Here is a 23,443-nt window from a genome sequence, read left to right as displayed (position 1 = left end):
TTCATGCTAAACAAAAATGAACTATTATAGCAAGAGCTCTTCTGCCAAGAGCTTCTCAAACTATTGAGCTGTAAACATGAATGTATCTGTCATGCTGACTTGATAATATGAATTTTTTTTTTGGGGCCACCAAAAGTATTCACAGTATCATTTCAAAAATAGTGTGGGCTTGTAAAGTTTTTAGTGGAGAGCTCTTGGTTTTGTTTTTTTTTTTTGAAACAGGATTTGTCTCTGTTTCCAGGCTGGAGTACAGTGGCATGATCTCAGCTCACTGCAACCCCCACTTCCTGGGCTCAAGCCATCCTCCCACCTCAGCTTCCCACGCAGCTGGGATTACAGGGATGTGCCACCACACCTGGCTCATTTTTGTATTTTTAGTAGAGACAGAGTTTTGCCATATTGGCTAGGCTGGTCTCGAACTCCTGAGTTCAAACTGTTTGCCCGCCTCAGCCTCCCAAAGGGCTGGGATTACAGGCATGAGTCACTGCACCTGGCCGAGAGCTCATTCTTTTTTTTTTTTTTTGAGATGGAGTCTCACTCTGTCGCCCAGGCTGGAGAGCAGTGGCACGATGTCGGCTCACTGCAAGCTCTGCCTCCTGGGTTCACACCATTCTCCTGACTCAGCCTCTAGTAGCTGGGACTACAGGTGCCTGCCACCACGTCCGGCTAATTTTTTGTATTTTTAGTAGAGACGGGGTTTCACCATGGTCTTGATCTCCTGACCTCGTGATCCTCCCGCCTCGGCCTCCCAAAGTGCTGGGATTACAGGTGTGAGCCACTGCGCCCGGCCAGAGCTCATTCTTTACTTTTATTTTTCAGTATAAATATTTGGCTCCAAAATCTAAAAGGGAAGACTCTTCAAACTGTTCAAGAAAGTTTTCTTAAAAATCTCAGAAATATAGTTCTAACCTATTGTGTTGCTAGATCTTTTATTTATTTATTTTTGGAGACAGAGTCTCATTCTGTCACCCAGGCTGGAGTGCAGTGGCACAATCTCAACTCACTGCAACCTCCGCCTGCCGGGTTCAAGCGATTCTTATGCCTCAGCCTTCTGGAGTAGCTGGGATTACAGGCACCCGCCACCACACCTGGCTAATTTTTTTTTTTTTTTTTTTTTTTTGGTGTTTTTAGTAGAGACAGGGTTTCACCATGTTGACCAGGCTGGTCTCAAACTCCTGACCTCAGGTGATCCACCCTCATTGGCCTCCCAAAGTGCTGGGATTACAGGCGTGAGCCACCGTGCTTGGCACGTTGCCAGATCTTAATAACAGAAAAGGAGTGAGCTCTAAAGAAATCACTGGTTATATAAGGATCTCAGATTTAAAAGGGCTATAGAAAGATTAAAATATACAGCCAGTGAGAATTAAAAGAGTTTTAGCATCACTACCCTATAAAAATAAGTGTCAGAAAGGTTCATTTCAGCAGAATGAGTTGAAACTTAATCAAAAAATACTTAACAATATTAAAGTAAGAAAATAAATAAGAATAGAGAACTCTGTGGGTCTCGTAGCAAGAAGTTGGGGGTTGAGGGTTAGGTCATTGAGAGGACCAGAGTTAAAGAATAAGAAAGGGAAACTGTCCCACTTCCATTGTGCCTTTTATGTCTATATTAAAGAGAATGAACTTCTGATGAAAGGAAATTAAAGCCCGAGATAGAACAACGAGAAAAGCAAGCCCTAGCCCATTAGTTACCTATTGCTACGTAGCAAATAACGCGAGAATTTAGCAGCTTAAAACAACAAGCATTAGTTTCTTACAGTTTTTATAGGTCAGCATTTGGGATGTGGTTTAGCTGGATGGTTCTGGCACAGTGTCTGTCATGTGGTTGCAGTTAAGACACTGCCTGAGCTAAAGTCATCTGAAGGTTTGATTGGACCTGGTGGGTCTGTTTCCAACGTGGCTCACTCACGTCACTGTTACTAAGAGACCTCAGTATCTTACCATGTGAACTCTGTAATGCTGCGTGAGCGTCCCTACAACATGGCATCTCGCACCCCTGCACCAAGAGGTCCAGGAAAGAGATTAAGAAGGAAGTTTTAGTGCCTTTTTTGGCCCAGTCTCAGAAGTCATACACCATCACTTCTATCATGCTCTGTTCACTAGAGCAAGTCACTACATCCCGACCACATTCGAAGGAAGGGAATTAAGTTCTCCCTCTTGAAGGAAGGAGTATCAGCAAATTTGTGGATATATTTTAAACTATGACATCTTGCTACCCAAGTCCAAGTTCTTATGACCCAGACCAACTGCAGGCCAAGAGAACTTGAAGGTGAAGTAGCACCATTGCCTGTGGTCTTTGTGGAAAGCTGGGAAGGTGAGGATAGGAAAATGAAGTTCTGAATAGCAAAAAGGAGAGAAGATAGCTTCGCAATCTGTAAGCCAGGTATAGAGTGACATTGATTGTGGGTCTCTTTTCAAATAGGTTATCAAGTGGAAGCTTTTTGAACAATTGGATGAGGAAATGGTGCTAGGTCACAACCAGCGTGGATTTCCTAGGTTTTGTCAGATTATCCTTACCTTCTCCTTGTATAGGCTGTGCTCTTAAACTGGCACATCATATGCTGTGGACATTGTGCTTTTCAGTGTCAGCAAGATGTGTCACAAGTTTCCCAGAATCTCGTAGACAAGATTGAGTGATTAGGCCAAGAGCAGGAAGTGAATTCCCCTGGGAGCCAAAGGAATTGGGAATGTGTAGCCCAAGTAAGACAAGAACCAGCAGGAACATGCCTCTCCTTAGGGTCGTGATACCTGTTCAAGGTTTTAATGTGGAAGGGAGGATTAGGCTTGCTCTGTGTTGAATCAGGCTCAAAGGATGGAAGTTACAGGGAAGCTGATTCTGGCTTCACGTAAAAAAAGGACAGTTTGGGCAGGCAAATCTATCAAAAAATGGAGGGAAATTGATACATTCCTCTGTGTTCAAACAGGAACTGACAATCTGCCCCTGGGTGGGAACACATTAGAGGAGATGACTTCAAAAGCCCCTTTCATCCTAAAATTCTGATGTTTGATAATTAAATGTTATAGCATGGACACTGACATTTACATTTTTTACTTATGTTTTTGGTTTTTAAATGACTCTGCATTTTGTTTTACGCTTCAAATTATTATTTGAATAATGAAATTCATCAGAACAATTAGTGTTAAGAATCATATAGCAATTTATAGAGAAGGAAGAGTTCGTAGGTTATAAATTGTTAGTTGCTAAGAAGCATTTTAAAAATTATGTACTATAGCTCTTTATTCAGCAGACGAACCAATTACAATCTGTGTCTAACTAGAACACTTGACTAAAATTATATAATTTTTACGCTTCACTGCATAGATACATGAACATAATTTATTTGTAATTGGAACAAAGCCCCAAAGTAGCAGTTTTGTTCTACCAGGTAATTAATGCTCATTTTTAAAGCCTTTTATTATTATTTCTGAAGTAATGAGTGCACATGGAAAAAGACACATAATAGGCTAAACAATAAGCCCCTAAGCCAAGCCAACATATTCCAGGAACAAATCCTTGCCAACCTCTCAACCAGGATTTAACTTCAGCTTTTCCCCCATTTTCAAAAATTATAGCATGTATTTAAAGGCAGCAGAAGCCTTACTTTCAGGTTTCCCTTACCCTTTCATTTCTTTTTGTTTAAAATAGGTAGTAATTAAAGTTTTAAATATAGGGTATCATTTTTCTTTAAGAGTCATTTATCAATTTTCTTCTAACTTCAGGCCTAGAAAGAAGTTTTGGGTAGGCTTTGTCTTACAGTGTTATTATTTATGAGTAAAACTAATTGGTTGTCCTGCGTACTTTAATTATGATGTAATACAGGTTCTGGGTTGACAAATATCAAGACGGAGGAGATCTCTGAAGTGAAGATGGATGCAGAATTCCGACATGACTCAGGATATGAAGTTCATCATCAAAAATTGGTACGTAAAATAATTTACCTCTTTCCACTACTGTTTGTCTTGCCAAATGACCTATTAACTCTGGTTCATCCTGTGCTAGAAATCAAATTAAGGAAAAGATAAAAATACAATGCTTCCCTATAGGATTACCATGAAAACATGAACAAAATAAATAGGCTAGGCTGAGCGCAGTGGCTCACGCCTGTAATCCCAGCACTTTGGGAGGCCAAGGCGGGTGGATCACGAGGTCAGAAATTCGAGACCAGCCTGGCCAATATGGTGAAACCCCATGTCTACTAAAAATACAAAAAAAATTATCTGGGTGTGGTGGCACACACCTGTAGTCCCAGCTGCTGGGGAGGCTGACGCAGGAGATTTGCTTGAACCTGGGAGGTGGAGGTTGCAGTGAGCTGAGATCGTACCTAGGCGACAGAGCGAGACTCCATCCCAAAAAAAAAAAAAAGAAAGAGGCTGTATGTATAGTTCTTTCAGACTACAAGGCAGCTAAGTTCGTGCATGACTCAGGACTTAAAGTTGAATTAATTTCAATATAGCAGCCACTTTGACTTCCACTGTGTTTTCTGGGAAAATAGGTTTACAATAGGTTTATTTGAAGGATCAGAGTCAAACACATGCATACGCTGCTTGGTTTTACAGAACACTTTATGTGGCTTAAATTCACATCTGGAACTGTCTTTACTCATTCATTTCTCCCTCAGCTCTTTCTTTTCATTCCCTCCCCTACCTCCCATGATTTAACTTCTCTTGCAAGAGTAAGATCATGGAGTGAGCAGGACCCCATGATGTTCCCGATAGTGTTATTCATCAAAAGGTTTGTGCAAAGACGACAGCAGCTTCCTTTTCAGATGAAATCACTTTTCCCCCCTAATGTTAGAATTGGAGTAAATCAAAAAGCCACATCTCCTTTGTGGTCAGCTCTAGTAGTTATATAAAATCCTTTACCAAAAGCTTAGAAATTCAGATAAATCAAATCGTGGATTATGTTAGGGTTCCATCTTATCAGTAGGTGCAGTAAGAGGGTTAAATTAATGAAGACGACAATTTTATCACATTCAGTGGTGGACAGAAAAATGGTAAGAAAATTTCCATAGCAATAATACTTGAAGTTCTCTCAGGCACTTCGTTTGTTTTGTGTGTGTGTGTGTGTTACTTTTTTTCAAGCAGAAAATGTCTTTTCAATATTCATAAAGTTGATAAATCCTAGTATTCATCTCTAAAAAAAACACCTTCAAATTATTATTTATGCCTCACTTGACTCTAAATAATTGTAGCAAATAAAAAACTGACTTGGGATTCGGATTTGCATTCTTAACTCCCATAGTTCTTTTTTTGTACAAAGACATTTAGCTTTTTGAAGCATGGTTTTCATTGGCAAGATAATCTAGTATCAGTTGTTATAAGATCAGGGTTTCTCTTGATGAGGCTGTTGCTGAAGAGGTTAATAAAAACTGGGGAACCACTGAAGAGTTGAGAGTTGGTGGGGTAGAAAGCTGATGATTAATGTACAGATTTGCATTTGCCGGGGCCTGTGTCATATAAGCCCATCCCCACAATTACACTAACGCCTGTAATGCGACAGTGACTAATGGCAGCGGCAGCAATTAGGAGAATCAGCTCCCTCTACTGAACTAGTTGATAAGATAATGTATTATATAATTAGTGCAATGAATATTACAAAATTACAGTATTTTCTTAAAGGCACAAGGCATATGTCCAGACTTGTATTTATTCCTGATTACCTCACACTAGTATATTAGCTAATTAATGATTTGCTTTTCATAAAAATGTTGAGCTAGCATATTTGTTTAGTAAAGGGAATAATTATGAACAATTTCTCATTTTGTTATAAACCACGAGTAAAACACTTTTAGAAGTTGCTTCATTTGCTGTATTTCATATTGCCTTTCCAGATTGCTAGTATGTTAGTTTTAGCTTAGAAAAATCAGTCATTTGACTACCTTGAGGCTAAATTGAAAGAATTTTTTAGGGAGGTACAGGCATACCTTGGAAATTACAGAACACCACAATAAAACAAATTTTGCAACAAAATGTCACACAAATTTTTTGGCTTCCCAGTACACATAAAAGTTATGTTGGCCAGGCACGGTGGCTCATGCCTGTAATCCCAGCACTTTGGGAGGCCAAGGCAGGTGGATTACAAGGTCAGGAGGTCGAGAGCATCCTGGCCAACATGGTGAAATGCCATCTCTACTAAAAATACAAAAATTAGCTGCATATGGTGGCATGTGCCTGTAGTCCCAGCTACTCGGGAGGCTGAGGCAAGAGAATCTCTTGATCCCAGGAGGCAGAGGTTGCAGTGAGCCGAGATCGCACTCCAGCCTGGGCAACAAGAGCAAGAGACTGTCTCAAAAAAAAAAAAAAAAGTTTACATTTACACTATACTATAGTCTGTTACATGTGCAATAGCATTATGTCTAAAAAAAAGCCATGTACATACTTTAATTACTTTTATTAGTAAAATATTTTATTACGAAAAATGCTAATGATCATCTGAGTCTTCAGCAAGTCCTAATCTTTTTGCTCGTGGAGAATCTTGCCTTGATGTTCACTGCTGCAGGCTAATCCAGGTGGTGGCTGCTGAGGTTTGTGGTGGCTGTGGCAATTTCTTAAAATAAGACAATAATGAAGTTTGCTGCATCGATTGACTCTTCCTTTCACAAAAAGATGTCTCTGTAGCATGTGATGCTGTTTGATAGCATTTTGCTCACAGTAGAACAGCTTTCAAAATTGGAGTCAGTCTTCGCAAATCTAGCCACTGCTTCATCGAGTTTATGTGATATCCTAAATCCTTCATTGTCATTTCAACAGTGTTCATAGCATCTTCACCAAGAGTAGATTCCATTGCAAGAAACCACTTTCTTTGCTCATCCATAAGAGGTAACTCCTCATCCATTCAAGTTTGATCATGAGATGGTAGCAGTTCAGTCATGTCTTTAGGCTCCACTTCTAATTCTCGTTCTCTTGTTATTTCCACCACATCTGCAGTGACATCCTTTACTGAAGTCTTGAACTCCTCAAAGTCACCCATGAGAGTTGGAATCATCGTCTTCCAAACTCCTGTTATTGCTGATGTTTTGATCTCCTCCCATGAATCACAGATGTTCTTAATGGCATCTGGAATGGTGAATCCTTTTTAGAAGGTTTGCAGTTTACTTTGCCCAGATCCATTAGAGGAATCACTATCTATGGTAGTGAATAGCCCTACAAAATATATTTGAAATATATTTTGAAATAATAAGAGGCTGAAATAATAAGACTTGAAAGTTGATCCACAGGCTGCAGAATGGATGTTGTGTTAGCAGGCATGAAAACAACAGTAATCTCCTTGTACCTGTCCTTCAGAGCTCTTGGGTGACTAGGTGCTTTGTCAGTGAGCAGTAATATTTTGAAATGAGTCTTTTCTGAGCAGTAGGTCTCAACAGTGGGTTTAAAATATTCAGTAAACCATGCTGTTAAGAGATGTGCTGTCATCCCAGTTTTGTTGTTCCATTTATAGAGCATGGGCACAGTAGATTTAGAATAATTCTTAAGCGCCCTAGGACTTTTACAATGGTCAGTCTTGGCTTCAAAAACAAAGTCGCCAGCTGCATTAGCCCCTAACAAGAGAATCAGCTTGTTCTTTGAAGCTTTGAAGGCAGGACTTCTCTCTAGTGATGAAAGTCCTAGACGGCATTTTCTTCCAAATAAGTCTGTTTCATCTCCACTGAAAATCTGTTATTTAGTGTAGCCACCTTCATCAGGAGTCTTATCTAGATCTTCTGGATAACTTATTGCAGCTTCTACATCAGCACTTGCTGCTTCACCTTGCACTTCTGTGTTACGGAGATGGCTTCTTCCCTTAAACCTCATGAAATCAACCTCCCAACTTTTTTTTCTTCTGCAGCTTCTTCACCTCTCTCATCCTTCATAGAATTGAAGACAGTTGGGGGCCTTGTTCTTGATTAGGCTTTGGCCTAAGAGAATGTTGTGGTTGGTTTGATCTTCCATCCAGACAACTAAAAGTTTTCTCCGTATCAGCAATAAGGCTGTTTTGCTTTATCATTTGTGTGCTCACTGGAGTAGCACTTTTAATCTCCTTCAAGAGCTTTTCTTTGCATTCACAACTTGGCTAACTGGCACAAGAATCTTGGCTTTCAATATGCCTTGCTCACTAAGCTTAATTATTTCTAGCTTTTGCTTTAAAGTGAGAGACTTGTGACTCTTCCTTTCACCTGAATACTTAAGAGGCCACTGTAGGGTTATTTACTGGCCCAGTTTCAATATTGTTGTCTCTCAAGGGATAGGGAGCCTGGGAGTTGAGGGGGTGGAGTGGCCAGTTTGGGGGGCAGACAGAACACACGCAACATTTATTGATTTAGTTTGCTGTCTTTATGGGCATGTTTCATGACACTCCAAAACAATTAAAATACTAACATCAAAGGCCACTGATCACAGATCACCAAACAGATATAATAATTTTTAATGTTTGAATATTTAAATAATTACCAAAATGTGACACAGACATGAAGTGAACCTGTGTTCACTGTTGGAAAAATGGCACCAATAGACTTGTTCGATGCAGAGTTACCACAAACGTTTGTTGTTGTTGTTTTTTGTTTTTTTTTTAAATACTATCTGTAAGCACTACTGTACAATAAAGCTACGTATGCCTGTATTTTCATTAAGTTGCAGAGCAAACGTGGTAATGTTTAGCTTTAGTTTTACTTCATCTGGCATAAGATCAACTCCTTATATAACAAGATGATAAAAGTTGTGGTGTGCTTCTGTAATTTCATTCAAGTAGATAAAGTTGAAAAATAATGACTTGCTTTTATAAACAGTATGAAGCAATGTAGTGCGATAAATGAAATTTTATTCCTTCTTTACAATGTTCTCAAAATTCTTTTTATGTTTAATCCAAATAAAGAGCAAGAATAAAGCAACATTTCAGATTTTGGTTTCTGGAGACAATAGTAAGAAAGCATGAGTTATGAGTGACTTAAAATTCTTGTTGCCTGTACTTCACTTTGAAATAACATTATGCTTTAAAAAGCATTACACTGCTAAAGGTTAATTAGAATTCTGCAGAATTACTATAGCTAAAAGTAGGTAAGAAGATATCTTTTTTTTCTATTGTTTAACTCCTTTGTTTCAGAATGCCTATTCCTGTGCATTAAAAGTGTCCCTCCAAGGAAATTAGGACATCTGCAGAGTTGAAAAACACCTAAGTCTCAGTCACTTAGAGTCAGACATCAGGGCTCAGAGTGCTATGACTAGGAAAATGCTGACCTCCTTTCATTAGTGTGATCGTGCCTTTCCAGCTTCTGATAGATCCAAGCGCTATCTTCCCACCACTCACCAAATGTTCCACCTGTCAAAGGGTTTCAGGTCCCTGCAGACTTCGGTTTTGACCTGTGAGGGGAAAGTAGACTTCCTCGAACTGGGGAAGCCACATGTTGTACATCCTTCTATAAACTATGATTATCATTCTTAGTAGGAAAATATGTGATTTCTTTTTTTTTAAAGTAAGCATCAAATATTTGACCAACCAGTTGGGCAGAGAATATACTGAAACTTTTTATATAACCTCATCCAAATGTCCCCTGCATTTAAGAAATGAAATTCTTCTAATTGTGTTTATAAATTGTAAATTATATTGCATTTAGAAATTAAAATTCTTTTTCTTAATTTGTTTTCAAGGTGTTCTTTGCAGAAGATGTGGGTTCAAACAAAGGTGCAATCATTGGACTCATGGTGGGCGGTGTTGTCATAGCGACAGTGATCGTCATCACCTTGGTGATGCTGAAGAAGAAACAGTACACATCCATTCATCATGGTGTGGTGGAGGTAGGTAAACTTGACTACATGTTTCCAAGTGGGAATTAAGACTATGGGAGAATTAGGCTTAGCTTTTTGCTAAGAACTATCTAAGTATCTCTTTTAAAAAACGAATCAGTGTGCTTCCATGATGCTTGGGTTACAGCTGTTCTTTCTTGTTTTGGTTTTCATTCATTGCAACTTGCCGTGAATATTCTGCTCAGGGTATTGAGAGTGTGTGTTGTTATCTCAACTTACAATTTGTGTTGAAGTTATCAAAATAATACAAATGGTAATGCATGACTTTAAAAAAGCATGATTACTCTTAGACTTTTTTTTTTCAAACACAAACCAGTACAAGAAGTTAAAAATAAAAACGAAAGTAGGAAGTTGCTTTTTCCAAAAAAACTAAACATGTTTATTCTTGGATTTCTTTTGTCTTAAATAGTCTGGCCTCTGAATACAACCAGGTAATAGTAAATAATGTGACTTTTCAGTGCAGACTCTTACCTTTAAAGTTTCTCAGGAAATCACACTATACCAAATGGCCCACCAAAACATACATGATTGTTATTTGAGAGTTCTGCAACCTATTACCCTGCACTTCCACCTGAAATATCTTAGTTTCAAGGTGCTATACTAAAACAAGAAAGAGAGAAAGAAAATTTACAAATAAGTTATTTTTATGCATTTGAAATGCCATTTGGATGGGGGAAAATGTTAAAATCTCACAGTATATGCAACTTTTTAGGAAACTGTCTTGCAGAGAGTATAGTATAAACATAACTTTTATATGCACAGGGAAACTGAAAAATTTGTGTGACATTTAATTGCGATATTTTAAGAGTTATGGAATTTTTAGAGCTGAAAGATTTATTGATGATGACCAATCAAATTGATCTTCTCATCTTGTAGATGAGGGAACTGAGGCTGAGACAGAAGGGTTCAAATTATGCAGGGTCAAGCTCAGAGTCCAGATTTCCCCTCATATTCCCCATTGCTTTTTTTTTTTTTTTTTGAGACAGAGTCTCCCGCTGTTGCCCAGGCTGGATCTTGGCTCACTGCAACCTCTGCCTCCTGGGTTCAAGCAATTCTCTTGTCTCAGCTTCCTGAGTAGCTGGGACTATGGGCACACGCCACCATGCCTAGCTAATTTTTATGTTTTTAGTAGAGACAGGGTTTCACCATATTGGTCAGGCTGGTCTCGAACTCCTGACCTCAGGTGATCCACCCGCCTTGGCTTCCCAAAGTGCTGGGATTACAGGCGTGAGCCACCGCGTCCGGCCCCCATTGCTTTTTCCATCAGAGAAAAGTCCAGGTGTTTCTAGGGAGTTGAAGATTCCACTATCCCCAAGGAAATGGGCTCTAAACCATTCTTGATTAGAAGAGGACAGGCAGAGTTTAAATAAATGAAATTTGTGGTGAAGCCAGAAATTTCATTTTGCTCAGCACTTAAAACCTCTGCAGACTACAACAGAAGCTGCTGATGGAAATTGGGGTTGAGCCTCATTTCCCCATTCCTACTGACGTGGATGAGCAGTGTGAGAAAGGAAACCAAGAGAACAGCAGGCAGCAGGGTGGAAAGGAACGGACTGACTCATAGATCAGAGCGTGAGCACATAAAAGCAATGACCCCACTGTCATGTTTGACCATTGCACCTTTTGTGATAGTATCTAAGCTTATGTCCCTCAAAACAGTGTAAGATAGGTTTTCATTAGTATCAGCTTATTTCATTTCTGCTCAAATTAATTTCTAAAAAAATTTTAGTTCCATGTTTGAGCAAATAAAGATGTCTTCATACTTGAGTAATTCAAGACCCCTTTTTTGCTGCTGTTGTTGTTTTGGTTTCATAGTTTTGTTGTTGTTTTCTTTTGTTGTTGTTGTTTCTTTGTTTTTTGAGATGGAGTCTTGCTCTTTCACCCAGGCTGGAGTGCAGTGGCATGATCTCTGCTCACTGCAACCTCCACCTCCCAGGTTCAAGCGATTCTCCTACCTCACTCAGCCTCCTGAGTAACTGGGATTACAGGGGCATACCACCACGCCTAATTTTTGTATTTTTAGTAGAGACAGGGTTTTGCCATGTTGGCCAGGCTGGTCTTGAATTCCTGGCCTCAAGTGATCCGCCCTCCTCAACCTCCCAAGGTGCTGGGATTACAGGCATGAGCCACCATGCCTGGCCTTCAAGAGCACTTTTTAGTTTATTTAATATAATTCTCTTTGCTGCCAGTCTGTCTGTTGAAGTTGCCTGTCTTTGATGCCAGAGGCCAAAGACTTGGCTTCCTCGGGCTTCCATAACAAAGTAACACAGATGGGTGGATTAAGCAACAGAAATTTACCTTCTCACATTTCTGGAGTGTAAGACCAAGGTATCAGCCAGGTTGGTTCCTCCCCAGGCCTCTCTCCTTGGTTTGCAGACGCCTGTCTTCTCCCTGTATCTTCACATGACCTTCACTCTGTTTTTCTGCTGTGTCCTAACCTCTTCCCGCAAGGACACCAGTCATAGTGGATTAGGATCAACCCTGATGACCTTGTTTAACTTTAATGACCTCTTTGACCCTATCTGCAAATACAGTCACAGGTGGAGGTACTGGCAGCTTAGGACTTCAACATATGAATTTTAGGGGGACACGTTTTAGCCCGTAACAGACCCCAGTGATGCTGAGCATAAAAGCAAGGACTCCACCTGGAGCTCCTTCCTGGCTGTGCGTGAGACCAGGTCCTACCTCAGACCTGAGGAAAAAGAATTCCCAAATGGGAGGCTGCGAATCTGAGTGTTGAAAATTTCCCCAAATGAATGAGATGTGCAGTCAGATTTGAGAATCACTGACACATCATTTTAACACTCCTTCCTTTTAGTTCTCCGCACAAGCCTTAGGGAGTGGAAAATGGTATCTCTCGCCTCCCAGATAACCGGTTGCCTTTTAAGTGCTCTTCCAGCTGCCTGAATTAAAACGCTCTTTTTTTAGTCAGTTACCAAGCAGTGTCTCATTGGACTTAAAATGTCAGAGGAGAAGTTGACACTTTGACCCAGATTCTGAAATTAATTTTTAAGCCAGGAGGTATCCTTGCAGGAGCAAAATCGGGAAGGATGGCTGTTCAGCTCTTCTCTAGATACTCATTTTGCTGTCTACTTGAGAGCAACTGGAAACCTTTCTAGATTAGGGGCTCCACCTCGTTCGTGTTTTGTTTATTTCCTCTCATCTCCTTCCTCTCAAGACCTTTGTGACTGTCCTTCCCGAAAGCAGCCCTCTGTGCAGCCCCATAGTGTGTCTGTACAGCAATGTTGAAACAGACCACATTCCGCTTTTCTGTCCTCAAAAAAGGTGTAGTTTAGCTGGGATGGTAGAACCCGCTTTTCTGTCCTCAAAAAAGGTGTAGTTTAGCTGGGATGGTAGAACCTGAACACAGGGAGTTGCAACCCAGCCTAGGCATGTTCCCAGGTGAGAGAGCACGGTGGGCTTTCAGAGCACCATTTTTCTTAGCATTCCAGCGTCTGCACCCAACAGAAGTGATGCTTCTGCAACATCCTCTTCCTACCTTAACAGGCCCTCTCACACTCAAGTACATGGAAATACCTTTATTTCCGGCTCTGGCTAACCTTCATTAATCAGTAACCCTACTTCAGTAAGAACAAAAATGAGTACATCAACATTTCCAGTTGGACTCACCTCAGTCACTCAGGACAGAATACCATTGTACTTACATACCATCAGTGCCTGAAGAAGTCATGATGAAAGCATTGGTTTCCAGGAAATTTTTTTAGAGTGAAAAATGCCCGCAGAAGATCACAGAGATAGGAACCCTAGGAAAAAAAACCCTGAGAACAAATGTATAAATGAAACAAGCCTAGAACAGTCACATACCACTTCCTTCACACTGGAGAGAACGTTCTGAGAAATGTGGCATGGGGCGGTTTCATTGCTGTGCAAACATCATAAAGTACATGTACATAAATCTAGATGGTATAGCCTGCTATACAGCTGGGCTACACACCTACAACTACTGCTCCTAGGCTCCACACCTGTGCAGCATATTGCTGCACTGAATACTACAGACAGTTGTAACACACTGTCAGGTATTTGTGTATCTAAACATAGAAAAGGTACAGTAAACAATACGATATTATGGGACCACCATCATATGTTTGGTCTGTCGTGGACTAAAATGTCATTATGTGGCCCATAATTGTATTTTTATTGGTAGAGTTGTTAGCATTTGGAAATGAGCACTTCCTACTTGTTGTTGTTGTTGTTTTTAAATAAGCAGGAAATATTGACTTACTGGATTTACTTAGCCATAAGGCCAGAGAGTCACTCTGTGAGCCGTTGGCCACGCTTTCCCAAGGAGGTAACTGTGCCTTATTGGTGCTTCAAGCAGTGAAGCAATAACCCTTTATTATTACCACTCCCCAGATGTGCCCTCCATGTCAGAATACCCCTCTGGTGGCTGGAAATCTCAGCACTAGCTGAATTAACCACCTTGCTCCTGTTTTAGGACGTTCCTGCAAAGCCCACTGATCCCAGGATCTGTTTAGTAGCAAGCGGTACTTTTCTACATTCACATACATAGACACTGGATATTTAAAAATACGTATTGTAGCTCTTTCTGCTACTCTCCCCAGACATGTCACCCTTAATAAGGAGAAGTTGGGGGCACAGCTTCTCTTTATTATAGGATGTGAAAAAGTTTTCCTCTCACAGATCTGATCACTTGAACACCAGAAGTCTCCCCGCCCCCACCTCCTGGTTATCTCATTAATGACCTAAATAAGAAGAGAGTTCCTTTTATTTGGCTTTTATGGAGGTATGGCATATGACTTTTTCTAAGTAATGTGCTGTCACTCTGGTGACTTTATAAAAAGATGTCCTTAGAGGTCCTTTCTTCCCGGCCAGAAGCTGACCCACCAGGATACAGACGCACTGACGCTGGCATTGTAGAGTAGTTGGAGAGAGTGGTCAGGTTGAATGGAAAGCCACGATAAGGAAAAGTGAGGGTGGGTGCAGAACCTAGGAGTGGCTTACAGTGAGCAGCAGAAAGAGAAATTGGAAGATCAAAGGAAAGCATTAAAAATGATCACAGGCCAGGCGTGGTGGCTCACACCTGTAATCCTAGCATTTGGGGAGGCCAAGGCAGGTGGATCACTTGAGGCTAGGAGTTCGAGACCAGCCTGGCCAACATGGTGAGACCCTGTCTCTAATAAAAATACAAAAAATTAGCCAGGCGTGGTGGCATGCGCCTGTAGTCGCAGCTACTCAGGAGGCTGAGGCAGGAGAATCGCTTGAACCCGGGAGATGGAGGCTGCAGTGAGCCAAGATCACGCCACTGCACTCCAGCCTGGGTGACAGAGCAAGACTGTCTTAAAAAAAAAAAAAAAAAATTATGAAGGGATAGCAAAGGAGTTCCTGAACCTGCCTGAAGAATTGCTTGATGTTGGCCATAAACATAGTCAACTGCCTTCTAGTTATATGTAACTATAGAGAGATCCATCAAAATTAGGAAAACAAGCATCTACACAACTAGGTAGCAGGCAGTTACTGGGAGGTTACTAGGAGGGATAAGTCACTAGCTTGAAAACTTCCTGGCTATTTTCTTTGCTTTTTTTTTTCCGCATACTTGTGGCTCCTTTGATGTGTCACACTACTGTTGTATTGTTCGCCTTAGTTCCCTTACCCTCCTTTACTCGTCTGGTCCATCTCAATGACAGGATTCTGTCGTTTGGCCTCAGTCCCTTGGATAAAAGGACATCTATTAATCCACATCCTGCTGGTTACTGTACATAATAAAATGTAAACGTGGTGTTTCCTGCCTCTCCTCCAAGCTCACACACCCGCATGTAAATACTCTAGGGGCAATAGGAGGAGACCTAGAAACTAAGGACACCCAAATAGAATCTTGTCCCTGCAGGCGGATAGCTGAGCTCTAAATTACTCTGGATACAGTGAAGGACTAAATGGTTCCAATGAATCAAGTTCAGGGAGAAAAGGGTCAGGGGGTATGGAGGTTAGCCAAAGACTGTCAAACGTTCTCCTCAAAGCTATTTTAGAACAAGGCGGGTCAGGCTGTTTGGGCTCAGCTCTTTTCAGCGTGTGTCACAGGCAGCAGCCAGTTGAAGCCGTGCCACCATGCAGTGCAGGGGTCCAGGTCTCAGGAAGGTGCAGCGTACCGAGAGTCACATGAAGACCTCAGATCAGTTCCTGCTGCTGTGTAATCCAGGCAGTCTGGGAAGAGAATGAATATTCAGTGGTTGTATGTATGTGTGTCTTCATCCCAGCAAGTGACAGCTGTTCCTGCCTGGTTGGAAAATGGAAATTCTGACTTCATTGTCTTATCATTCCTTCCAGAACAAGCACCATGGGCTCAAACCCTCCCTGGCTCTGCTTTAAGGGAAATAATATTGTGTCTGTGCAGAGGCCCTGTCTGCACAGGGTCGTGGTAGGGCTGGCCTTCACATGGTGGCCCATGCCACTGCTGTAGCTTAGCCATGAGGAAGAGATTGGTGAGCCTGCTGGAGAGGAAGGCTACCCTTACTTGGTGCTCTTCCTTTAGCGGTAGCTTTATCCATAGACATGAGTACTCAGATTTTCACATCTAGCTTTCAAGGGGCTGGAGATTAAAGATCCAATCCATACTCCTTGGATGCCCTTTTGTCAAGATAATCCCTTCTTCTGTAGCTCCTGAGCCCTCTGAGGTCTGAGGGCCAAGCTGCCCCATGGCAGGAATGGCAAAATGTAACTGTCCTCTCCGTGGCAAAAGATAATAGGATTATCAAGTAGCAAAACAGAAGCCAAGAAAAGACAGGAGAGTTAGAGGTCTGGATTGTGCACCAGCCTTGGAGCCTTGCATCTCTAGCAGGGCACACTTAAGCGTTAGGCTTTGGAGTTTGAAGAGGAGATAAACCTATCAAATTGCCAGGTGTTCCCCTGCCCTTGATGCATGCAAATGATTGTTGACAGCCAGTGTGATGGTAGATGTGCCTCCTGGAAGAGATAAAAGTATAATATTCCAACAATCAAGCAGCATTGTGGCTTTTTTCTACAATCAGAAACATAGCAGCTTTGTGCTTGATCTCCTAAGCAAGATAATTTTTTTTAACCTGGGCATTCTTTGAGATCTCAGTTACGAGGTGATGGGGAGCAAAAATGATGCCCAAGTTCAAATGGCGTACTGCTGCAGATAGGCTGTCTCCTGGCACACAGATTATTATAGAGTGAATGAAATCTCTCATTATTGGTGCTAATCTTTAACCATGGTTTTTAACTTACAAGTTGGAGGCTAATTACACAGTTACCAGTTAAAGCCAGGTGACCTCATTTGTTGACAACAGTCCACAGCAAAGGAAAGAGGAGAGGATAAGGAAAACATCTGTGATTTGCTCCCAGGACAGTGAAGCTGAGCATCCATTTGAGCAGAGTCCTCTGAGTACTGGCCTTGGTTAGAGCTTGGTGGTGGGAGTGTGCTAAGGGGGAGATGCCTAGGTCTGTCATTGGAGTGAGCTGAGGGTTTGGATGCAGGGGAACTCAGGCAGCTCTGAGCCACAGGGTGGTAGATGGGAGGGATTCACAGTGGCACACAGTCTCTTCCATAAATGGAAATGTAACAATCAGGGCACATGGCCATGGCGGCTCATGCCTGTAATCCTAGTGCTACTTTAGGAGGCCGAGGTAGGCGGATCACCTGAGGTCAGTTTGAGACCAGCATGGCCAACATGGTGAAACCCCATCTCTACTAAAAATACAAAAATTAGCCAGGCGTAGTGGCGGGTGCCTGTAATCCCAGCTACTTAGGAGGCTGAGGCAGGAGAATCACTTGAACCTGGGAGGCAGAGGTTGCAGTGAGCCGAGATTGCCTGGGCAACAAGAGCAAGACTCCAACTCAAAAAAAATGGGCACATAATGGATGGAACATTCTGTCCCAAGGGATGAGGGAGCTGTATATCTACCTATTCCAGCTGCCTTGGGATTAGCCACTGGTAGTCATTCCACCTCACTCCCAGACTGAAAAGAGTCAATCACTTCATGAAGTGGGGCTGTACGAAGGGACCACGGGGGACCTGATTATACTGACAGATTTATTTTTATTTATTTACTTTTTTTGAGACAGAGTCTCCCTCTGTTGCCCAGGCCGGAGTGCAGTGGCACGATCTTGGCTCACTGCAGCCTCAGCCTCCTGGGTTCAAGCAGTTCTCCTGCCTCAGCCTCCAGCGTAGCTGGGACTACAGGCACGTGCTACTGTGCCTGGCTAAATTTTTTTGTATTTTTGTTAAAGATGGAGTTTCACTATGTTGGCCAGGCGTGTCTCGAACTCCTGACCTCGTGATCCACCCACCTTGGCCTCCCAAAAGTGCTGGGATTTTGAGCCACCGCACCCGGCCTTTTTTTTCTTGGAGATAGAGTCTCACTCTGTCTCCCAGGCTGGAGTGCAGTGGCACAATCTTGGCTCACCGCAAACTCCACCCCCCAAGTTCAAGCCATTCTCCTGCCTCCGCCTGTGGAGCAGCTGGGATTACAGGCGTGCACCACCACGCCTGGCTAATTTTTGTATTTTTAGTAGAGACAAGGTTTCACCATATTGGCCAGGCTGGTCTCAAACTCCTGACCTCAAGTGACGCACCCACCTCAGGCTCCCAAAGTGCTGGGATTACAGGCGTGAGCCACTGCACCCAGCCATATTGACAGGTCTTTTAGTCTGAATTATCACCAGCCAGTGTGGTCTAGTCATGACATATCTAGCTCCATCTCGAGACCTCATGTCTTACCGCTGACACCACGTCCTCGCTGGTACTTTTTCTTCCTTGGCTTCAGGGGCATTGCTGTGTAGGCTTAGATCCATGCCAGATGGGGTGTGTAGGGGGAAAAGCTGCATAAGGGAGGAATGTCACTTGGCAATACTCAGCAAGGGGGAACGGGCCTGCAGTATTCTCCCAGAGATGAATGAGCAGCCCATTCTAGGAAATATCCCTTTGAAGGAATATCTTCTGTATGGTACATCCAAACTTTTCTCTGGAAAACATGCCTCTTCATTCTGATGACTTTCTATTTATTCTCTTCATCTTACCATGGTTTTACAAAAGAGGGATTTTAACATACTCATTCAGCAGAGTTAAGGACCTCCTCTCTTCTGCGAACGGGGAGAGGTATAACAAATATAGTAAAACAAGAACAGCCACTGCCCACGTTGTAGGGGTAAGTACCCTGCCCAACCTGCAGACAGTAAATGCCACACACAGCTCTAACAGTGACAGGGGGAGAAAAACGTCTTCAGTTACTGGCCTGACCTTAGAGGTAAAGCAACATATTAACAGAGAGGGTCTGATTTTAAACTTTGAGCTGAACATACTTCTATAGTATCTTAATTCTCAGTTTTTAAAAAATTACGTAATCTAGAATGGCGTCGTCCTTGCTCTTCCTTTTTTCTTGTGCCAAATAATAGCCCCCTTTGGTATATGTTATTGTTTTAATTGATTGTCATACCTCTCCTTAACATTTTAACAAACATAAAATTTGATAGAAACGGGCTAGACTAAATTCAGCAGTCCAGGAAATCGAGTATTTTTCTACACAGATTTGAGTGTCACCCAAGATACAGTATACTTTGCTGAATCTCCCTCCATGATACTCTTGTGGTTTTATCTATCTTACCAAAACACTTCCAAGTAAAACAGGCTTCCATTGACTCTGTTCGTCCTTTATTGAGCCAACAGGGGAGGAAAAAATACCATTGCACTGGGTTTATCCGCTTACTGTGGAGTTGGGGAACCAGAAACCACCACTGGACACTTTGCAAGCGCGTCAAGGTTTCCACCGCCACCTGGTGGCTAGATGGAGCACAGCATCTGTGTAACTGGTGGGCAAAGGCGTTCTGCTCCAAGATGTCAAAGTGGGGGAGAAAATTATGGGTGTTCTGCAATCTTGGCAAAAGAAGAGTACTGTACTCCTTATGTTTTTACTGCTTCTCCATGTTCACCCTTAAAGGATTGATTTTTATTTTTTACTCAGCTCTCCTCGTTTTTCAGGTTGACGCCGCTGTCACCCCAGAGGAGCGCCACCTGTCCAAGATGCAGCAGAACGGCTACGAAAATCCAACCTACAAGTTCTTCGAGCAGATGCAGAACTAGACCCCCGCCACAGCAGCCTCTGAAGTTGGACAGCAAAACCATTGCTTCACTACCCATCGGTGTCCATTTATAGAATAATGTGGGAAGAAACAAACCCCCGTTTTATGATTTACTCATTATCGCCTTTTGACAGCTGTGCTGTAACACAAGTAGATGCCTGAACTTGAATTAATCCACAAATCAGTAATGTATTCTATCTCTCTTTACATTTTGGTCTCTACACTACATTATTAATGGGTTTTGTGTACTGTAAAGAATTTAGCTGTATCAAACTAGTGCATGAATAGATTCTCTCCTGATTATTTATCACATAGCCCCTTAGCCAGTTGTATATTATTCTTGTGGTTTGTGACCCAATTAAGTCCTACTTTACATATGCTTTAAGAATCGATGGGGGATGCTTCATGTGAACGTGGGAGTTCAGCTGCTTCTCTTGCCTAAGTATTCCTTTCCTGATCACTATGCATTTTAAAGTTAAACATTTTTAAGTATTTCAGATGCTTTAGAGAGATTTTTTTTCCATGACTGCATTTTACTGTACAGATTGCTGCTTCTGCTATATTTGTGATATAGGAATTAAGAGGATACACGTTTGTTTCTTCGTGCCTGTTTTATGTGCACACATTAGGCATTGAGACTTCAAGCTTTTCTTTTTTTGTCCACGTATCTTTGGGTCTTTGATAAAGAAAAGAATCCCTGTTCATTGTAAGCACTTTTATGGGGCGGGTGGGGAGGGGTGCTCTGCTGGTCTTCAATTACCAAGAATTCTCCAAAACAATTTTCTGCAGGATGATTGTACAGAATCATTGCTTATGACATGATCGCTTTCTACACTGTATTACATAAATAAATTAAATAAAATAACCCCGGGCAAGACTTTTCTTTGAAGGATGACTACAGACATTAAATAGTCAAAGTAATTTTGGGTGGGGAGAAGAGGCAGATTCAATTTTCTTTAACCAGTCTGAAGTTTCATTTATGATACAAAAGAAGATGAAAATGGAAGTGGCAATACAAGGGGATGAGGAAGGCACGCCTGGACAAACCCTTCTTTAAGATGTGTCTTCAATTTGTATAAAATGGTGTTTTCATGTAAATAAATACATTCTTGGAGGAGCACCATTGTGCTGGTGTGAATGATTCCATAGTAACAATCTCGACCATTTACTGACGTACAGACCAGTGAGAAATCTTCGCATGTTGGGTACCCACACCTGTTGTGTCTTAATTGCAAGTCTGAGTAGGAAGTTGGGGCCAACATGTGTCTCCCAGTGCTGGGAAAATATTTCATAGACCTAATTTACAGTCTTTACTTGATCTAAAACATTTTGCTGCCATATTTTGGCCCTCGAGTTTGTCCCAAATGAGACACAAAGGGAAAAGTTCCAGGGAAATAAAAATTAAGACAGCTGATTATCTGTAAAGCAGGGTTTCTCATCCTGAACGCTACTAACATTTTGCAGGGAATAATTCCTTGTTGAAGGGAGTTGTCCTGAGCAGTGTAGGATATTTATTTATTTTATTTATGTTTTTTGAGACGGAGTCTCGCTCTGTCACCCAGGCTGGAGTGCAGTGGCACAATCTCGGCTCAGTGCAAGCTCCGCCTCCCGGGTTCACGCCATTCTCCTGCCTCAGCCTCCTGAATAGCTGGGACTCCAGGTGCCCGCCACCACGCCCGGCTAATTTTTTGTATTTTTAGTAGAGACGGGGTTTCACCGTCTTAGCCAGGAGTCTTAATCTCCTGACCTCGTGATCTGCCTGCCTTGGCCTCCCAAAGTGCTGAGATTACAGGCGTGAGCCACTGCGCCCGGCCAGGCCCTCCTTTTAAAAGTGCCCATTGGCTGGGCGCGGTGGCTCATGCCTGTAATCCCAGCACTTTGGGAGGCTGAGGCGGGTGGATCACGAGGTCAGGAGATCAAGAATATCCTGGCCAATATGGTGAAACCCCATCTCTACTGAAAATACAAAAAAAAAAAAAAAAAAAAAGGCCGGGCATGGTGGCGGGCGCTTGTAGTCCCAGCTACTCAGGAGGCTGAGGCAGGAGAATGGTGTGAACCTGGGAGGCAGAGGTTGCAGTGAGCTGAGATCGCGCCACTGCACTCCAGCCTGGGAGACAGAGCGAGACTCCGTCTCAATAAATAAATGAATGAATGAATGAATGAATGAATGGAGGGCCTGGCACGAATGACATGCAGGGAAGGCAGTGAGCAGGTGGAGGTCCCTGTACTCGTTGTGGTGCCTTATCTACCAGGCGGTTGAGTTGACGTCTTTGTGGACAGAATTCGATTACAAAGGTGTCCGAAAGTCTCCAGGTGGGGGAGAGTTTTGTAACAGGCATAATTTGGGTTGTAAATTGACTGTTGTCTCCTGAGCAGTCTCCTGGTGAGGGAGAGTTTCACTGGAGCTTTGAAACACATATTAGACAGCCTTGCCCAAGGAGAGGTAAACAATTATAATTGCATTTCTAAAGGGCTAAGTAGGACATGGGAAACTGGAAAATGGAGAAAAGAAGAGAAAAAAATAGTAACTCATTCTCTTTTTCTTAGAAAAATGAGGATACTTGGTCACATCCTCACATGGTGAAGAATACGATGGTCTCTTCATTTCCCTTGAACACTAGTCCCATCGTGAGGCTCTGCCCTCATGACCTAATCTAATCCTAACTGCCTCCCAAAGGTCCTACCTCCACATCCCATTATTGGGGATTAGGGTTTCAACGTAGGGATTTGGGGGAAACACAACCACTCAGTTCATAGTGATACCTGACTGCGATTCCAAAGGTCTGAGGACACATTGGCCCTGTTGTTTTTGCTGTGTTGTCCTTGGCCTCAGGTGAACATTTTAGCTTTAGATTGCAACATTTTAAGCTAAAAACACTAAGCTAGAAAATTAAACTTATCTCGTCACGTTCTGCATTGTGAACAAACTCAAAACTCACCTGAGTGTTATCTTGTTTTCATGAGAAAAAAATGGTCATCTCCCTTGCCCTGTTAGGGACAGTTAGACATGACTGCTGTATGAAGATATGTACATGTTAACAATTCATATGTACAAGCTACTGTTCCATTTTGCCTGGCCCAAGGGGAGGTAGCTAGCTAGTTGGGGTAGCAGAGCGAATTAACCCTAATATAATAGTACATTTCTAATGCCACCAATAAAATGAAAACCAGCTCTCAAACATGGCACTATATGGGATGGCACTCCAAGGCCAACTCAGTTACAGTAACTACAGCCTTAACTTTGATCATTTTGTTACCAGAAAGGGGTCCCAATCCAGACCCCAAGACAGGGTTCTTGCATCTCTTGCAAGAAAGAATTCAAGGCGGGTCCATAGAGGAAAGGGAAATGAAGTTTTAAGAAAGTAGGAAAATAAAGAGTGGTTGCTCCATAGGCACAGTGAACCTAAGGGCTGCTGGTTGCCCATTTTATTGTTATTTCTTAATTATTTACTAAACGGGCTGAATTATTCATGCCTCCCCTTTTTAGACCATATAGGGTAACTTCCTGATGTTGCCATGGCATTTGTAAACCGTCATGGCTCTAGTGGGAGTGTAGCAGTGAGGACAACCAGAGGTCACTCTCATTGCTAT

General features: G+C 42.1%; 1 protein-coding gene across 6 annotated transcripts in view; it reads left to right on the top strand.

Moving 5' to 3' along the window:
* The window catches only part of APP (amyloid beta precursor protein), a 284,471-nt gene extending 263,499 nt beyond the window's left edge, over nt 1-20,972 (top strand). For all 6 annotated transcript variants that reach the window (XM_008969776.6, XM_008969774.6, XM_008969775.6 and 3 more), the window contains 3 exons: nt 3,821-3,921; nt 9,622-9,768; nt 19,752-20,972. In XM_008969776.6, coding sequence (XP_008968024.4) covers nt 3,821-3,921; nt 9,622-9,768; nt 19,752-19,853 — 350 coding nt within the window. In that variant the 3' untranslated portion in view covers nt 19,854-20,972. The remainder of the gene's footprint in view (nt 1-3,820; nt 3,922-9,621; nt 9,769-19,751) is intronic.
* Nucleotides 20,973-23,443: the final 2,471 nt, after the last annotated feature.

This window comes from Pan paniscus, chromosome 22 (assembly GCF_029289425.2).
Source record: "Pan paniscus chromosome 22, NHGRI_mPanPan1-v2.0_pri, whole genome shotgun sequence".
Taxonomy (NCBI): Eukaryota; Metazoa; Chordata; class Mammalia; order Primates; family Hominidae; genus Pan; species Pan paniscus.
Note: the sequence above shows the minus strand (reverse complement) of the source record. Positions and strands in the feature narration are given on the sequence as shown.